The sequence below is a fragment of the Heterodontus francisci genome, chromosome 37, assembly GCF_036365525.1.
Source record: "Heterodontus francisci isolate sHetFra1 chromosome 37, sHetFra1.hap1, whole genome shotgun sequence".
NCBI classification, from domain to species: domain Eukaryota; kingdom Metazoa; phylum Chordata; class Chondrichthyes; order Heterodontiformes; family Heterodontidae; genus Heterodontus; species Heterodontus francisci.
The window spans coordinates 18,837,458-18,857,613 of record NC_090407.1 but is presented as its reverse complement, the minus strand read 5'-3'; the positions used below and the strand labels follow the sequence as shown (position 1 = coordinate 18,857,613).

The following is a 20,156-nucleotide window of genomic DNA, read 5'->3' as shown; positions in this document are numbered from 1 at the left end:
CATCCTTTATTAACAGAGCTACCCCACTTCCTTTTCCTTTCTTCCTATCATTCCAAATTGTCAAATAGCCTTGAATATTCAGTTCCCAGCCTTGGTCACCTTGCAACCATGTCTCTGTCATGGCTATCAGATCATACTGATTTATTTCTATTTGCACCATTAATTCAATTATTTGTGATGAATGCTGCATGCATTCAGATAAAAGCCTTTAATTCTGTCTTTTTACCATTTTTCCCTCCTCTGACCCTATTTGTTGGTGCACTGTTATGTTTGTACTGTCACACTTACAGAGGGAACAGTGATGAAACATGAAATGAACTGTAGGAATTATGAAATAAAAGTCAACTGTTGAACGGAACTACAAAAAGATGGACATATTTGTGCCACAGACATGACGGAGTAGAAGTCAAGTGATCCCTCCTGTACTGCCAATAAACATATTTGTCTGTTGAAGATGAAAGCCATTATCCACGTCTGAATTAGCTTTGGGGAAAACAGTCCATTCCATGCGAACAATTCCTATCTACAGGAATAGAGCTAATAAAGACTTTTACAGACAAACTGACTCCGCAGCCAAGACTAAGATAATAGAATGAAATAGCACCACTTTAGCAGAATAGACCACATCCATATGCCATCATGTAACAATGGTTCCCATATCCTGGAACATTGTAAGAATCATCCCAGGGGAGAGAGCCCTTAGTCACCTGACCAACCCCAACCTGACAAGTTTCTACCTTAAAAGGAGCTCTCTGGAGAGAGAGAGAGAGAGAGAGAGAGAGAGAGAGAGGGGGTGGAGGGAGCCAGAGAAGGTCTTTTCCAGCCAGAACAGCAGTGGGACAGTTCCAGCTAAGCAGGAGCCCGGTTGATAACCTTTTTTAACTACTGCAGCAGAGAGATTTCAAGGTGACTTTGGAATTCCTCATATGCGACAGTGAACCAGGATTTCCACCATCGTCTTCGGATTGAGGCTTAACCACAAGGAGCCTGTGATATTTTTCTGTGATCCTTTTCAAGACAAAGAACATTCAGGCCTGCACCACTGAAAGATTTCCTCCTAAAAAGCTTCTAAAGCAACAAACTCTTTTACAACTGGACTCCAACTGCATGCTACCTTCTACTCTATCTTTTCTTGTGTGCGTGAATGGAAGTCGGGAACATTTTTCGATTATGTAAAAAATAAATATTTATCTTTCTTTTTTAAGCTATGAGAAAAGCTCTTATTTGTCTATTTATTTGCCCTTAAAACACTCAGGGATTAAAAACTAGTGTTAAAACATTATTTGCAATCAGTTGAGAGGTGAAAAGTGGAAGTCACCCACACTACCTCCCACCGGTCCGAAACAGTACGCTCCGTCCCTTCCTGTCACACTCTGGTTATCATTATCCATTTTGTTACCCCGCACTATTGCCTTGTCTTTTCTCAAACTTTCTAAATTTCCCCTCATCTGAACACTCCTCCTTCCCCTCATTATTTAGTTTAAAGCCTTATCTACAGACCTAGTTATTGGATGCACCAAGACACTGGTCCCAGCGTGCTTCAAGTGCAGCCTGTCCCAACAGAACAGCTCCCTCGTTGCCCAGTACTGGTGCCAGTTCCCCATGAATTGAAACTCATTTATCGCACAGCGATTCAACTCTCTGATGTTATTTACCCTATGGCCAATTTGCTCGTGGCTCAGGTAGCAATCCAGAGATCACCACCTTTATGGTTCTGCTTTTTAATTTATCCCCTAGCTGCACATACTCCCTCAGCAAAACCTCTTTCTTAGTCCTAGCTATGTCATCGGTACTCAAGTGAACTATGACAACTGGATCCTTCCCCTTCCACTCCAAGTTCCTCTCCAGCCCCAAGGAGATGTCCTTAACCCATGAACCGGGCAGGCAGCACAGCCTTCGGGACTCACACTCTCGGCTGCGGAGAGGAGTATCTATCCCCCTAACTCTACTGTTCCCTACTACTATTACATTCCTTTTCACTCTCCCAACTTGAATGGCCCCTGTATCATGGTGATCTGGTCAGTTTGCACATCCTCCCTGCAGTCCCTGCTCTTGTCCACACAGCCTGAACAATCTCGTATCTACTGGAAACATGCAAGGGCTGGGGCTCCTCCAGTGCTACCTTCCTGATCCCCATGCCTGCCTCTCTTGCAGTCATACCCTCTTGTCCCTGATCACAGACCAAATCTGAAGTACTTAACCTAAGGAGTGTGGACTGTCTCCTGGAACCAAGCGTCCAGGTAGCTTTCTCCCTCCCTGATGCATCACAGCGTCCAAAGCTCAGACTCCAGCTCATCAACTCCAAGCCAAAGTTCCTCTAGCTGCAGACACTTACAATAAATGAAAGAAAGATAGATAAGAGTCAAACGGAAACACAAACAAGAAATGCTGGAAATACTCAGCAGGTCTGGCAGCATCTCTTTCAGGTCAGTGACCCTTCATCAGAACTGGCAGATATTAGAGAGGTTGTTTTCGTTGGAGAGAAGGAGGAGGAGAGGTGACTTAATAGAGACATATAAAATAATCAGAGGGTTAGATAGGGTGGATAGTGAGAGTCTTTTTCCTCGGATGGTGATGGCAAACACGAGGGGACATAGCTTTAAGTTGAGGGGTGATAGATATAGGACAGATGTCAGAGGTAGTTTCTTTACTCAGAGAGTAGTAGGGGCGTGGAACGCCCTGCCTGCAGCAGTGGTAGACTCTCCAACTTTAAGGGCATTTAAGTGGTCATTGGATAGACATATGGATGAAAATGGAATAGTGTAGGTCAGATGGTTTCACAGGTCGGCGCAACATCGAGGGCCGAAGGGCCTGTACTGCGCTGTAATGTTCTAATTCTAAAAGGTTTTAAGCAAGTAAAGTGGGGGTGGGGCAAGAGATAAGAAAAGAGGTGTTAATAGGACAAGGTCACAGAGAATAACTGACCAGAAGGTCATGGAACAAAGGCAAATGGTATGTTAATGGTGTGGTGAAAGACAAAGTTTAGTACAGAGAGGGTGTTAATGGACAGAAAACTGAACAGCCTGGCCCCAAGCACAAACATGGAAAAAACAGTGGGTAGGCACAGTAGAAACAAACTAAAATAAAATAAACACATAAAAAAGAAAAAATAACTAAAAATAAAAATAAAAAGGGGGTCCGTTATGCTCTGAAATTATTGAACTCAATGTTCAGTCCGGCAGGCTGTAGTGTGCCGAATCGGTAAATTAGGTGCTGTTCCTCCAGCTTGCGTTGATGTTCACTGGAACACTGCAGCAATCCCAGGACAGAGATGTGAGCATGTGAGCAGGGGGGAGTGTTGAAATGGTCAGCAACCGGAAGCTCGGGGTCATGCTTTCGGACTGAGTGGAGGTGTTCTGCAAAGTGGTCAACCAGTCTGCGATTGGTCTCACTAATGTAGAGGATACCACATTGTGAGCAGCGAATACAGTATACTAAATTTAAAGAAGTACAAGTAAATCGCTGCTTCACCTGAAAGGAGTGTTTGGGGCCTTGGATAGTGAGGAGAGAGGAGGTAAATGGGCAGGTATTACACCTCCTGCGATTGCAGGGGAAGATGCCTCTCTGTACTAACGCTTTGTCTTTCACCACACCATTAACATACCATTTGCCTTTGTTCCATGACCTTCTGGTCAGTTATTCTATGTGATCTTGTCCTATCAACACCTTCTCTTTTGTAAAAGCAAAATACTGCGGATGCTGGAAATCTGAAACAAAAACAAGAAATGCTGGATTCACTCAGCAGGTCTGGCAGCATCTGTGGAAAGAGAAGCAGAGTTAACGTTTCGGGTCAGTGACCCTTCTTCGGAACCCTTCTCTTTTGTTATCTCTTGCCCCATCCCCACTTTACTGGCTTAAAACCTTTTACATTTCTAATATCTGCCAGTTCTGATGAAGGGTCACGGATCTGAAACATTAACTCTGCTTCTCTCTCCCCAGATGCTGCCAGACCTGCTGAGTATTTCCAGCATTTCTTGTTTGTGTTTCAGATTTCCAGCACCTGCAGTATTTTGCTTTTATTTAAGAGTCAAACGGATGTTGGGAGTTAAATCTGAATTTATCACACCATTTGAGGAGGCCGATGACAACACTAAGTTCACCCTTCTGCCTGCACCTGGCTCAGGCAATAGTAAGCACTCATTAAAAAGATTGAGGGGGGGGGTGCGGTTGTTGGGAGTTGCTAATTGCATATCTTCCAATCTATGAGAGAAAAAAAGACTAAACAGACTCAGTAGAGAGTCACACCTCGCTCTCAGTACAACTGGAAAAGCAACACGAACTGTCACACCTCCTCACAAGTGTTGCGACTTTTTGTTTGTCTGGAGCCAGAACTTGCATGTTAACTAAACAGAGAGGGCACCTCGTCATGCCAAATCCAAAGAAAGGCTCAGAGGCATTCAAAGGAACTTCTTAACTCAGTAAGTGAAGCATAAAGCAGTGTTTAACCTGGCTCCTGTTCATACACTACATGGTATGGCACTAAGCCACATCAGCCAGGAGGTTCCAGGTTCCATCATTCTGTCCACTGAGGCAACGTCTCAAATGTAAAATTTTCATCCTCATTTTCAAATCCCTCCATGGCCTCAGCCCCTCCCCATCTCTGTAACCCTTTCCAGCCCTATAACCCTCCAAGAACTCTGGCCTCTTGTCCATCCCCCACTCCCTCTGCATCATCATCGGTGGCAATGCCTTCAGCTGGCTCGGCCCCAAGCTCTGGAATTCCCTCTGAAAACCTCTTCACTCTCTCGGTGTCTCTCCTCCTTTAAGATAATCCTTAAAATCTACCTATATGACCAACCCTATCTCCTATTGTGGCTCAGTGTCAAATCTTGTCTGATTACATTCCTGTGAAGCACCTTGGGACATCTTAATATGTTAAAAGTGCTAGATAAGTATAAGTTGTTGTTGGGTAAGCAGATCTCAGCCAAGCAGCACTGCCTCAGCAAGAAAACTACACATTCATAAGAATCTAAGAAATACTGAGGAAAGAGTAGGAGAGAGCATTGGCAAAGCAGTGAAGAAAAAAAATTGCACTGTGTAGTGAGCCTTTAAATATTGAATATATGAATAATAATATTTGGAGCATAGTGAGGGACCCAGCGCCATACTGCACCCTGGAGTGATATCAGTGGAAATCATTAACCGACTTACTTCCTCAACTTCTTTATTTGCTGGGGCCTGGACATCTACAGAAGCCCTCCAGCACCTCACCCAAATGGATGCTATACATCTCTGAGCCCAGGCGTAAGACTATTGGAAGGTTATTCAGTTCAGCATTACAGCCATGTCACCTGTCCTTACCCAACATTATCACGCACTTTCCACCAGGGGTTGCTGGGGTTGAGGTAGACAGGTAGAAAAAGCACTTATAGAACCTTTATCTCAAGGGACCTACAATACCAAAAAGGGAAGCAATGAAGCCTCAGTTGCATACAGCTCTGGTTAGACCCCAGATGGAGTACTGTGTTCAGTTTTGGGCACTGCACCTCAGCAAATATATACTGGCCTTGGAGGGGCTGCAGTGCAAATTCACCAGAATGATTCCAGGCTTAGAAGGGTATGATATGAGGACAGGCTGTATAGATAGGCTTGTAATCCCTTGAGTTTTGAAGAATGAGGAGCAATCTGATCAAGGCGTTAAAAATAACAGGATTCAACAGGGTAGATAGGGAGAAACTAGTTCCTCTGGTAGGTGAATCAAAAACAAGAGGACTTAAAATTAGGGCTAGACTGTTCAGGAGTGAAATCAGGAAGCTGTTTTCCCACAGTGTCGGAAAACTGGAACTCGCTTCTCCAAAAATCTGGTTACTAAGGGTCAATAGAAATTTTCAAGACTGAGATTGATAGATTCGTTTTGGTAAGGATATCAAGAGATAGGGAGCAAAGGCAGAAAAATGGAGTTGAGATGCAGATGATCCATGATCTAATTGAACGATGGAGCAGGTTCGAGGGGCTGAATGGCCTCCTCCTGTTTATTATGTTCCTTTGTCAATCCAAAATGGCAACTGGCTGATATTTCCCTCTACCTAGCCCAAGGGTGCTGAGGCAATCCAGAGTGCTCCAAATGCTGCCTTAACTGAGATCAACTGAATCAGCACAGAGCAGGAATGGAAGCCGAGACCTGTGCTATTTTGGACAGCATCAACATCCCTCATCTCAATAAGCACAAAATTCACAAGACAGGAGCTACTAACTTTACAACAAAAAATAACAATAATTTCTTTGAATTTATGTTGCTAACTAAAAACTTCCCTGCTGGCTAAGGCACAGAGTACAGGCAAGGAAGTCGCATAGGCATTTCTAGACGACAAATGTTATCAGGATCTGAGGTGCAGATCTAACTGAACAGTGAAACAGGTTCGAGGGACTGAAATAGCCTCCTACAGTTCCTATGCTCTGGTGGGAACCTGAGTCAGCAAGTTGTGGACTCAAGACTGGAGTAAATAATCTAGGCGGATGCTCCCTCAGTCATACAGGGGGGAGGGTTGCCTTGTCGCACTTGCCATATCTCAGATGAGATTTTAAACGTTCTCGCGTCTCGGCCAACACCGATGGCCAAGAAACTCGAGAGGCATTTAAGCGCTGGAGACAGTGCAGAACAGAGCTACAAGGTTGATTCCCTGGTGTCAGGGGTCTGAGTTATGAGTAGAGACAGGCTCTTCAGTCTGGAAAGGACGTGTGCAAGATGTCTTTATGGCACCATATAAGGTATATAGTATGGAAAGTGTTCATCTACTTTAAATTAAGCTGTGGGAGTTGGACAAGGGGCCACAAGTTCAAACTAGTAAAGGGCAACTTCAGGATGGCTATCAGGAGGATTTTCATGTAGAAAGTGATCACCACTTGGAATGGACTTCCAGTCAGAACGGTGGAGGTGAAAACCCTGGAATCATTTAGCAAAGAGGTGGATGCAGTAATGGGGAAACATTAGGTTAAATTCCCAGCGTGTACAGAGTTATCTGATCTCAGTTAGGGAAACAAGAGATGCCCATTAGCTCAAAAGTGGAATAAACAAAGTCGGACCTGGGTTAGGATTAGGTTCTTGCTTCTGATCATTATCCAGGGTGAGTCGGACCAAAGATATATATGTAGACAGAAATATAGCAAGCGAAACACAATACAGAAATAGGAACATAGGAACAGGAGTAGGCCTTTTAGCCCTTTGAGCCTGTTCTGCCATTCAATGAGATCGTGGCTGTTATGTGATCTAACTCCATATACCCACCTCTGCCCCATATCCCTCAATACCTTTGTTAATTTCAAATCTGAGATTGAATAACAAAAACTAACAACTGACCTCATTGCTATTAGTGAAAGAGAGTTACAAACTTCTACCACCCTTTGTGTGTAGAAATGTTTCCCAACTTCACTCCTGGAAGGTCTGGCTCTAATTTTTAGGCTATGTCCCCTGGTCCTATACGCCCCAACCAAGGCAAATAGTTTCTCTTTATCTACTCTATCTGTTCCACTTAATATCTTGGAAACTTCTTTTAATTACCCCTTAACTTTCTAAATTCCAGGGAATACAACCCTAGTTTATCTCATCATGCCTCGTAAATTAACCTTTGGATTCCAGGTATCATTCTAGAAAATCTACGTTGCACTTCCTCCAGGGCCAATATAGCCTTCCTAAGGTGTAGTGCCCAGAACTGCTCAGAGTACTCCAGGTGTGGTCTAACCAGGATTTTGTATAGCTGTAGCACGATTTCTATCCCCGTGTATTCTAGTCCTCTAGACATAAAGGCCGACATTCCAGTAGTCTCAAAGGTATTTTCTGAACCTGTCCAAGGCCAGCAAGTGGCACGAGGTAAACGGCTCTTTCAAAGAGCCAGTGCAGACACAACGGGCCAACTGTAACAATTCTGTGATACTTACATGGATCCCCAAGTCTCTTTGAATCTCCACTGTTTCTGGCTTTTCACCATTTAGGAAGTACCCTGTCTGTCCTTTCTTGGTCCAAACTGGATGACCTCACATTTGCCTACATTAAAATTCATTTGCCACAGCTTTGCCCATTCACTTAATCTATTAATATCTCTTTGCATTTTTATGCTTCCAGCAACACTGCTTACTATGCTGCCTATCTTTTTATCATTGTGTACTTGGATATGTGGCTCTCTTACTGGTGTAAAATACTGCAGATAGGAAGGAGAAATAGGCAACGCACATACTCCACAAATGGCAGTACAAGAGTCACGGATGAAGTTGAAAGAGGGCTCGGAATCCAAGGCAATTAACACGTCCAACCAATGTAGAGCAGCAAACCAATGAAGCCTATAGGATGTTGAGCTACTGAGCCAAAACAGGAGAGTATGCATTAGAGATAATGGGCAAACTGTACAGAGCTCCAGTCAGACCACACCGCCAGTTCTGGTCAGACTGCACCATGAGTACTGTGTCCAGTTCTGGTCAGACTGCACCATGAGAACTGTGTCCAGTTCTGGTCAGACTGCACCATGAGAACTGTGTCCAGTTCTGGTCCACTAATGTCATTTAGGGAAGAAAATCTGCTGTTCTTACTCATTCTGGGCCGATACGTGACTCCAGTCCTACACCAACATGACTGACTCTCAAATGCCCTCGCAAGCCAGTCAGCCGGATCAAACATGGCAGCGGGTCAAGAAGGCCAACAACAACTTTTATATTGCACCTTTAATGTAATAAAAAATCCCAAGGGGCTTCACAGGAGCTTTATGAAGCAAAACTGGAACAGAGCCACATAAGGCAATGTTAGGGCAGATGGCCAGAAACTTGGTCAAAGAGGTAATTTTTAAGGAACTTTTTAAAAGAGGGAAGAGTAGAGAGGCAGAGACATTTCGGGAGGAAATTCCAGAGCTTAGGGCCTTGGAGGCTGAAGGTGCCGCTGCCAATGGTAGATTGATTAAAATTGGGGACCCTCAAGAGACCAGAATTAGATGAGTTCAGATATCTGAGGGTTGTGGAACTGGAGGGGATTACAGAGATACACCAATATATTCTGGCCAACAACTACATGAATAAAAAAGCCTTCATCGTATTTCAACGAAGAACAAGGGAGATCTCCCTGGTGTCCTGACCAATATTTATCCTTCAACCAACGTCATTAAAGGCAGAGTATCTAGTCATCATTGCATCGCTCTTTGTGGGACCTTGCTGCGCACAATTCGCTGCCACGTTTCCAACATTACAGCAGTGACTACACTTCAAAAAGTGCTTCTTTGCACTTTAGGATTGTTTAGAAGGTTGTGAGTGGCGCTATATCAATGCACGTCTTTCTTAATTAAAAAAATTATCAAGTCCTGCAGGAAAGTGTGAGCGCATGTGAGGCATGTTTATGGTGGGTGTAATCACGTGTGTGTGTGCAGGGGCACACACCTATGTAAATCACACTGTCAAGATTCAGACATGAAGAACCACTTGGGTAAAGTACCAAAGGGCATGGGACACCAATATAGCTGGACCCTGCTACAAGAGGTCACCACCTTCAGTGGAGGAAAGGAGACAGAGGGCAGAAAATAAACTTTGAAAGAGGTCTGGCACCACCTCATGACATGCAGTGGGTTTGAGCAGCAGTAGCAGTCCTGGGCTGTGGAACAGCTGAAACAAAAGAGCTTTTTTTGTCTTTTTGGATACAAATAATTGCTACATGTCAGCGCGGCTCAACCTAACTTGTCAGCCATCTGTGACTGACCTATCACCAAGCCAGCCATTAGTCGGCGAGCCAATGGGAAGGCAAAGGAGGGGGCGGGGCTCCGGCCGCCAGCAGGGTAGGTTGCGGCCGGCTTTGTGACGTCATAATAGGCCTGCTTTGAATAACATTTGTTCATCATTGGAGAGGAAGAGAGGCAGCAGATGGGACTACAAATCATTCAGTGCAGCCCCAAAACTCTCACTCACCCTATAATGTTCAGTTACAGAACTTTTCCCTTTGAAAAAAAACTCCTCTAGAAATGCAATGCAATACTTAGTAACCAAACGTGTGACGTTTAGCATTAAAACTTCCTTCAAAAAATATTTACTTTTTTATATATAGAAATGAATGAGATGTATTGAATTCCCCTTTTTTTAAATGTATCCTGTAAATATAACAGGTATTGTACATGAAATGTCACAAATATTAAGAACATTATTGGGATCAATGATTTGCATCCTAAGCTATAAAAACACCGTGCAGAAATGCAATACCGTATTCAGATATTGCAGGTATCCAGTGCAAAAATGTAGCAACTAGTTAACACAATGTTAATTCAAAATTATCGGGGGAAGAAAACAAGATCACAGGTTAGTATACTACAGGACTGATTCAAATGTCATTGGGTATGAATACAATGTTTTCTGCACAGGTCCAGATAAGATCTGTCAACATGATACATAATACAGCAAATCAATCAAAATGAGTTAAGAAAATATAGATGGAAAATTAAAATACACAATTTATAACGTTTTCAGCCATGTATGTCAAGTGCTACTAAATATGGATTTAGAAGGGTTTGGTTAATTTTCCTGTTTTTTTTTGTTACTGTATAAAATGATTTGATTGCACTGTTTTAAATAGCCGCCTTTCCCATTAGGAAGCGTTTTAAAGACACGGATTTTCTAAGATTACTAAAACCAAACATTAGTAATAAATATGCATCAGACCCTTTTCTTGCTCCAGACCCCCGCCATCAGTAGCATCGAACACAAAGTGCCGGCGACGGCTGCAAGGGAGCGGAGAGGAACCCGGAAAGAACTTGCAAAATAAACCGGGGAGAAGCCCCCGAATCGCGGCTTCCCGCGGCCCCGGCTCCCGCTCCTCCTCCTCGTCACACACTTTCTGCAGACACTCTTGTGCCTGGCCAAACCTTGAAGTTGCCCGCATTCGCTGCTGGGCTTTAGATCCTGTTAATGTGTATATATATATATATATATATATATACATACATATGTTCCTTTATATATAAAAGGAGTTGCTGCCTGATTGTTCTCATCTTTTTGTACCGACAACTTAAGCATGAAAATGATAATTGAGATCCTCATCAACACCTACCTGGGGCTCCCTCATCGTTTTCCATCCCGTCCTCATTGCCAAAAGATGCCGGCATCATTGAATGTTAAATTAAATATATCTTTAAAAGAGGGACAGAGGGAAGGGGCACAGAAAATTCACATTTAAAAAAATCCTGAGAAGCAAAGATATATATAAAGGAAGGAAATGCAAATAAAGAGGATTTTTAAATGAATAAAAGACAGGGAGGGAAAGTCCTTGTTGGATTAAAAAAAAGGGCAGGAGCCGGATGGAGTGACTATATTGACAGATTTGTCAGGGTGAGGTGGAAAAATGGCCGCCACACACTAACAAAAAAAAATCTCCTCAGCCCCCCGCCTGAAAATAATCCAAAAAAAGAGACAGAAAGAGGGGAGAGAAAAATTGGAACGCACATGCCCAGTTGTGACGTCTCGTCTGGTTGCCCCGGTAACCATGCATCCCATAATGATCCCTAACCTGCTAGTTATGGTAGTGGTTGACCAGGTTTTGGTGCTAGTGGAGTCTGCTGTTTGGGATGGGGGAAGGGGGAAGGGGGAAGGGGGAAGGGAGGAAGTTTTAGTGCCTCTCTCCATTACTGATGAAATATTCCTTAATTACTTTCAACTTTTTATCCTTAAAAACACATTTTATTTGAAAATGCAAAAGATTTAAAAATATACAATGCACACTGGCACTACAAATAATTTTGAAAAAGCACCGTGCAGCCCCCATGCTTTACAACTGAACTCTGATCTCACTGCATAACTATTTTGCCAAGATATTCAGCAGATCACTGAGGGATTCTCAGAGAAAATAATGAGACGGCAGGAGTCACAAGGCAATACACACTTCTCCAGGGGGTCATATTGTCAGCCAAAACCCCCCCTCAATGAGATTATTTACACTGAGTCTATCCTGCACACTCATCATTTCCAAAACATATACAAGCAGCATCATTAATAGCCATAACATTGGCATCTGGCCTGTTAAGAGTTTGAATGGTGTTTTTGATTCTACTTTACTGGCTTATTCGACCAGAATGCTCCACACAGTTAACACACAGTCGGCGAGCTTACCAGAATTTAATCAGCAGTGTATTACCAGAAAATAGCATTGCTGTATACACAGAACAACATTATGGTACAAGGCCATTAAACCCAATAACATAACTTCAAACATTTTCACCATCCTTCGATCTCTGGAGAAACATCCAATTACCACTTGAACCCACATTGCCTGATTTGCAGCCTTCCTTGGCAACCTATTCCACAACTCTGACCAACTTTCCTTCTTACTCTGATCGTGCTCAGCATTAGCTCATGCCTTCTGATAGTTAAATCATGTGTCACAGTCATTTTTTTTCTCATAGACCAACTGAGGTCAAAACAAGAGTAAAGGGGAATAGTGCACTAAAGCAAGAGGCTCTTTTTCTATACTCAAATTCCCACAACATACGAATGTAAATAAAGAGGAAGAACTGTGGAATGGTTCTTGGTTTCTTGTATAAAAGGTTTATAAAAGCAGTCATTTCATCTAATTATGCATCGCTGCAGATTCTGAATATTGGGAGATGTGAGGCTAGGGTAATCTGCAGAAATGTTTAAATCTCACACCAGCTACGACAAATTAGACAGATCTTAAATCAGAGTGAAATACAGCCGTACAGTAGATTGCAACTTTACAAACTCATCATCTATAGTCAGGTACACAGGCTACAATAGAAGAAAACTGACTCTCCAAGTCAGTCAGCACTTGAAAGAGATTTATTTTATGATTTTGTTTTCTATTTGTTGTGTCCCAACAAATTTGACTTTAAGTTTTTTGTTTGATGATATTAAAGTAACCCAGTGTATCCTCATGGATTTTATTAAAAAAGGCATCTGAAAGAGAAAGGTTAATATTTGGCTTTTTAACCCACTTCAAAACCTGATTTGATTTTTTTGTGTTCTGTTTTTTTTTGTTGCAATTATTCTTTGATTATAACATATGTTGCTTTCAGAGTACACAGTGCGTGGTATATTGTGGTAGGGAGCAAGTTATAGAGCGTCTGGGGTGCTGTACTGGGACTGGTCCCAGGTAGTGTCAGGTATGTGTCCATACGGCTATGTTCACCCAGTCGGTGCACTTTGGGTTTTGGCCATCTTGACAGTATCTGTGTTTGAATCTGAAGAGATTCTCCTCACCCAGCCTTTGGGAGAACATGTTTTTCTCAGAATGGGCTAACACACAGTCTTTCAATCGGCATTGACCTTTGAGGATTCCTTCTCCGCTCATCTTAATATAATGCAACAAAAGGTTGCAAATCAGAGGAAGCACAACAGTTTAGAATGAGAGGAGTGAGGGAAGAGATCATTTTGGGAAAATTCAGTGTTTTAAACCCAATTTTTATTTGTAAACTACTATAACAATGCAGAACAAAATAGCCATATAAAATGCAAGTTCTTGCTTGTATTTAACTGCCTTCCCCAAAAGCTCATTTGGATTGCAGAGACACATAGATCAGCATGGTACCCAGGTGTGATCGCTGATGAGTTAACTACTCTGAGCTGGGGGTGGGGGGAGGTACCAGGAGCACAGAGGTCTCACTCAGCACCTTCAGAGGGTTAGATTGCCAACAGCAAAAAATAACGGCCGAGGGTGTTCCTCTTGATCAGTATTAATAAGCCCCGTGCATGCAATTTATTAGAATCAACTCACAACAGCACTTAGTCTCCAACCTACTCCCATACCACAGCTTGCTAGCACTCACCATCATGCCCCCACATAAATGGCAACTTTGGCAAGGTATTTGAGGGGAATGGTCCCCATACAACTATACTCTAGCATGCACTCAAAGCTTAATCCCAAGTTGATGCTATCAGCGAACTTTAGTCAGAAAAGCTAGCCAAAATTCAGTCTGGATTCTTGCCTGCAAAATGAAGGCCACTTGAGCAAGGTATTAGGACACTTTTGAAACCATTATCCAGTAGTGACTTTTTGGAGTCAAAGAAAAATGAACTGGAGGAGTATTTAAAGCCCCAGAGAAAATGCACAAAGGTGTGCTGGGAAACTCATCTATTTATGTAGCCTCAGTTTGAAATGCTTGTTATTTGTGAGTTTGGTTTTGTTGGCTGACAGATTTATTTTGACGGTTATGTGTAGATGTCCTCACTATGACTCACTGCAAAGATAGCATATGGTCCCTTTTCACACAATGCATCATATGCTGACAGACAGCAAAATCCCTGTGAGATCCAAATCCTGCAAGGCCAGTCAGTATCCATAATTACCCATGTGTGCACTGAAGGGGAAAAGCCTTTCCTACAATTCTAGGAATTTCTCCAAGCAGTTGGAATTTCTACAAAATTGATAACATGGAGCAAAGGCAAATGACCTGTGTTGAGCTATAATAGAAATTTAGGGACACTTGTATCTCTAAGGGTCCTCATATCCAAGCACAGAAAGCTTCACGCCCTGAAGCAAGACAGAGCAAATATTGAGCAATGACGCAATTCCCAAACTTTTATTCTACTACTTTCTTCATTTTTTCCAGTAGTTTTCTTACCCCTCCTCAAAATGTCAATTCCTATTAGCACCTTCCAAGTGGCCATTCTTTTAATGTCTGTGCAGATAGTATGGGTCAGCTGGCCATGTAACCATTAGAGTCGTCACAGTAGAGCCAGTTTTGTACGCACCTGATATCCATTTTCCAGCAAGGGTCACTGCACAACCCTCAGGTACAGGAACCTTGGTTGATTCTACTTTTCCTAATTCGGGGTGCGGGCAGGGGATGGTATAGTTTCACTAATGTCTTTCAGGGGAGGAAATCCGCAGTCCCGATCAGGTCTGGGCTACTTGTCACTCCAGACCCACAGTAATGTGGTTGACTCTTAACCCCCACCACCCCCTCTGAAATGGCCTAGTAAGCCACTCAGTTGTATCGAAACGTTACAAAAAAGTTGAATAAAAGCAGATGGACCACATGGCATCGACCTAGGCACCAGAAACAACAATGGCACACCCTGGCCAATCAACCCTCCAAATCCTCCTCACTGACATCTTGGGACTTATGCCAAAATTGGGAGAGCTGTCCCACAGACTAGTCAAGCAACATACTCAGTGAATCATACCTTACAGCAAATATCCCAGACTCCTCCATCACCATTCCTGGGTATGTCCTGTCCCATCAGCAGGTCAGACCCACTAGAGGTGGTGGCACAGAGGTATACAGCTAGGAGGGAGTTGCCCTGGAAGTCCTCAATTTTAACTCCACACATCATGAGTTCAAACCCAGGGAAGGAAACCTCCTGTTGATTACCACCCTCACTCAGCTGATGAATCAGTACTCCTCTATGTCAAACACCAATTTGAAGTATTGAGGGTAACAAGGGCACAAAATGTACTCTGGGTGGGGGACTTCAATGTCCATCGCCAAGAGTGGCTCGGTAGCACCACGACTGACCAAGTTGACTGAGCCCTGAAGAACATATCTGCAGCAGGTGGAAAGAACCGACAAGGGGGAAAATACTACTTGACCTTGTCCTCACCAATCTACCTGTCGCAGGTACATTTATCCATGACTGTATTAGGAGTGACCACCTCACAGTCCTTGTAGAAACAAAGTCCTGGCTTCACACTGAGGACACCCTCCATCGTGTTATGTCACACTACCACTGTACTAAATGCAATAGATTCAGAATAGACCTAGCAGCTCAAAACTGGGAGTCCATGAGGCAGCAGTAAAATTGTATTCAACCACAATCCATAAACTCATGGCCTGGCATATCCCTCACTCTACCATTACCATCAAGCCAAGGCACCAACCCTGGTTCAATGAAGAGTGTAGGAGCACATGCCAGGAGCAGCGCCAGGCATACTTCTAAATGAGGGGCCAAACTGATGAAGCTACAACACAGGAATACATCCATACTAAACAGCAGAAGCAACTTGCTATAGACAGAGCTAAGTGATCCCACAACCAATGGATCAGATCAAAGCTCTGCAGTCCTGCCACATTCAGTTGTGAATAACTAACCGGAGGAGGCTCCAAAAACATCCCTATCCACAATGATTGGGGAGCCCAGTACATCAGTGCAGAGGATGAGGTTAAAGCATTTGTAACCATCTTCAGCAAGAAGTGCCGAGTAGATGATCCATCTCAGCCTCCTCCTGAGGTGCCCACCAACATAAATGCCAGTCTTCAGACAATTCAATGCACTCTACATTTCTTGATGTCAAGAAATGGCTGAAGGCACTGGATACAGCAAAAGCCATGGGCCTTGCCAACATCCTGGCTGTAGTACTGAAGACTTGTACTCAAGAGCTAACTGCACCCTTTGCCAAGCTGTTCTAGTACAGCTACAACACAGGTGTCAACCCAACGACATGGAAAATTGCACAGGTATGTCCTATCCACAAAAAGCAGGACAAATCCAATCCAGCCAATAACTGTCTTTACAGCCTACTCTCAATCATCAGCAAAGTGATGGAAGGCATCATTCACAGTGCTATCAAGCGGAGGTTGCTCAGCAACAACCTGCTCACCGACACTCAGTCTGGGTTCTACCAGGGCCACTTGGTTCCAGACCTCATTACAGCCTTGGTCCAAACATGGTGAGGTGAGAGTGATTGCCCTTGACATCAAGGCAGCATTTGACCAAGTGTGGCATCAAGGAGCCCTGGCAAAATTGAAGTCAATGGGAATTAAAGGGAAAAACGCTCACTGGTTGGATTCATACCTAGCAGAGTAAGATGGTTATGGTTTTGGAGGCCAATCATCTCAGCCGCAGACATTGTTGCAGGAGTTCCTCAGAGTAGCGTCCTAGGCCCAACCATCTTCAACTGCCTCATCAATGACCTTCTCTCCATTACTAGGTCAGAAGTGGGGACGTTCGCCGATGATTGCAGTCTGTGCCCACGGACAGCACAACCTAGACAACATTCAGACTTGTGCAGTTAAAGTGGCAAGTAATATTCACACCACACAAGGGCCAGACAATGACCATCTCCAACAGGACCGTTCATAATTTTATACTCTTCAATTGGGTTTTCCCTTAGCCTCCTCTGTTCCAAAGAAAACAGCCTGTCCAGTCTTTCCTCATAACTAAAATTCTCCAGTCCAGACAACATCCTCGTAAATCTCCTCTGTACCCTCTCCAGTGCAATCACATCTTTCCTACAGTATGGTGACCAGAGCATTCGCGCCACACAAGTAACAGGCAATGACATTCTCCAACAAAAGAGAATCTAACCATCTCCCCTTGACATTCAACAGCATTACCATTTCTGTATCCCCCACCATCAATATCCTGGGAGTTAACATTGACCAGAAACTTAACTGGACCAGTTATATACATACTGCGGATACAAGAGCAGGTCAGAGGCTAGGAATTCTGAGGCGAGTAACTTACCTGACTGCCCAAAGCCTGTCCGCCATCTACAATGCACAAGTCAGGAGTGTGATGGAATACTCTCCACTTGCCTGATCAGTGCAGCTCCAACACTCGAGAAGCTCTACACCAGGATTGTCCAAACTTTTCACGTGGGGAGGGGGAGGGGGGGGAAAGCACTTTACAATTTTTGTCTTACATGGGGGGGGGGGGCAGTGAGACAATTTCAGGAAGATAGTCATTAAAAAGTTATCTTACAATTAATCATAACAAATGTCCATTTTTGTGAAGCTTTAAATGAGATTAATTTATTGACTTACTTTCTCATCACTACGTTGGACACTGATTTAGTGTGATACCTGGCATCTTTTTGCTTGCACAAGTAGTCAATGTCTGCCCACACACTTCTTGTAGCGATGCAGAGTATTCCTGATAGATATCTATCTGTCAAGAGCAATCTTGATCTCTCTCTCTATGTTCCCCCACCCCGCCCACCTCTGAGTCGTCCTCTCTCTCTGTCTCTCCCCTCTCCCCCCAGATTCTCCCCTTTCTCTCACTGTGTCCTCCTCTATGTCTCTCGCTCTCTGTCCGCCACTGCTCTGTCCTCCTCTCCGTCCCCCCCACCCCCGTCCACCACCTCTCCCCGTTGCCCGTTTTTCCCCTCTCCGTTTCCCCACCCTGTTTTCCCCTCCGCCTGCTTTTCCCCTTCTGCTTCCCCGACCCCTCTTGACAGTTGCAGGGAGTGGGAGTGCTCAGCACAGCAGCTTTGTGGTTGGTCAGTTTGTTTAAAAACATCGCGCTGTCAGTTTCACAGTTGCTGAAGCAGAAACACGCTTCCCAACTTTAGACTGATTCAGGGTTTTCCGGCAGGCTTTTAAAAAGTCAGAAAACCCCGAATTTATTAAAGTTGGGAAGCGCGTTCCTGCTTCAGCAGCCAAACTAACAGCGCAATGTTTTTAAAAAGGTCTGCAAGAAAACAATGGGAAATTTTTCATCTCGTCATGGACCCCTGGCGTGGATGAGGAACGGCCCCGGGTACAGTTTACATCTGCGGGCCAGAGGGAAACCTTTGGTGGGCCAGACCCTGGCCCACGGGCCATATGTTGGAGAACCCTACTCAACACCATCCAAGATAAAGCAGCCCGCTTGATCGACGCCCCATCCACCTTAAACATTCATTCCCTCCACGTGTACTGTGGCAGCGGTGAGTGCCATCTACAAGATGCACTGCAGTAACTCACCAAGGCTCCTTCAACAGCACCTTCCAAACCAGTGACGTCTACCACCAAGAACAAGGGCAGCAGATGCATGGGAACACCACCATCTGCAAGTTCCCTCCAAGCCTCACACTATCCTGACTTGAAACTATATCATCCTTTCAGTGTCACTGGGTCAAAATCCTGGAACTCCCTTGCTAACAGCGTTGTGGGTGCACCTACACATGACCTGCAGCAGTTCAAGATGGCATCACACCACCACATGCTCAAGGGCAATTAGGGATGGACAGCAAATGCTGGACTTGCCAGCAATGCTCACACCCCAAGAACTAATAAAAATAAAAGTTGCCAACTGTTATGCTCCCTCTGCTATTGGAGGCCAAGAGTCAAAACACACGTCCTTTCTGGTCCTGACTGCAGAGCTCCTCAATGGCTAAACCAGCTGAGCTTTTGTGGAGCTATACTGCCCACATCTCCAGCAACCTCAGAAACAGCTGAAGGAATGTGCAGCAATTAGAAGGTTAAAAACTGACTATCAAAAGGAAAACTGACTATCAAAAGGAAAACTGACTGGAGCTTAGAAAAACAGATATAAGCATCTTGAACTGCAAGAGAACAAATGGCCATCAAAAAACAGAAACTAGCCATAAAACCTCAGACAAATGTTCACAATTGCAACAAGCATGGGTTGACATCGCAGGAACTGATGCCTGGATTATATCAATGATTGAAGGAGGCAGTCAATCACTGCCACCCACATGAACCGAATCTACCAGCCAACAAGCAAAAAGTTTAACCCAGATTAGTCCAAAGTACTCCAAGTAAGTAGAACCAGAGGCTGTAAATGGAAATTAGTAAAAAGGATCAAACAACATAGATGACCATTCAGCCCATCGCCCTTGTACCGGCTCTTTGGAAGAGCTATCCAGTTAATCCCACTCGCTTGCTCTTTCCCCGAGTCCTGCAAATGTTTTCTAAGAGTATATCCAATTCTTTTAGAACAAGTATCAAAACAATCCCATGAGTGAGAAATGTTCAGAATTCTCCTCCAAGCAAACTAGCTGACAGGGTACCTCAAAATACAACTGGGTGCCATGTTAACAATTAATACAGCTGGAGTGATCTCAAATTCTACTCAACGCATTTGTAGTTGAGATTTGAGAAATCACAGGTTCAAAATGAATTTTGCAGTCTCCTCCTTTCCAAAAGTTTAATTACACCAAGCTACGCTACATAGAAGTGAGACTGTGACAGTATGATTGGATCTTCTCTCTCTCCCTTTCCCTATATTTCTATTTCCCATCCAATTTCTCCTGAGAAGTCACTTGAAAGGCATCAGACACAAGCGAGAGACAGGACCCAAGATTTGGAACCAAACCAAGGACAGGAACTTTTCCCTCGGGAATGCAAATTGCTACATGCTGTTTTCATGCCAACAGCTAGGGAGTGCACAGCAGCATTGCTTGGAGAGAACAGCGATTCAAATGCTCAATTAGTAACCCTGTCAGGTGAGGAAACCATAAAGGATCAAAGAGACTAATCAAATCAATTAAGTCAATATTAAATAAATGAATTATCCTGGAT

General features: G+C 43.8%; 1 protein-coding gene across 2 annotated transcripts in view; it reads right to left on the bottom strand.

Moving 5' to 3' along the window:
- Positions 1 to 11,286, bottom strand: part of chd5 (chromodomain helicase DNA binding protein 5) — a 237,282-nt gene extending 225,996 nt beyond the window's left edge. For both annotated transcript variants that reach the window (XM_068017205.1, XM_068017206.1), the window contains exon 1: positions 11,009 to 11,286. In XM_068017205.1, coding sequence (XP_067873306.1) covers positions 11,009 to 11,066 — 58 coding nt within the window. In that variant the 5' untranslated portion in view covers positions 11,067 to 11,286. The remainder of the gene's footprint in view (positions 1 to 11,008) is intronic.
- Positions 11,287 to 20,156: the final 8,870 nt, after the last annotated feature.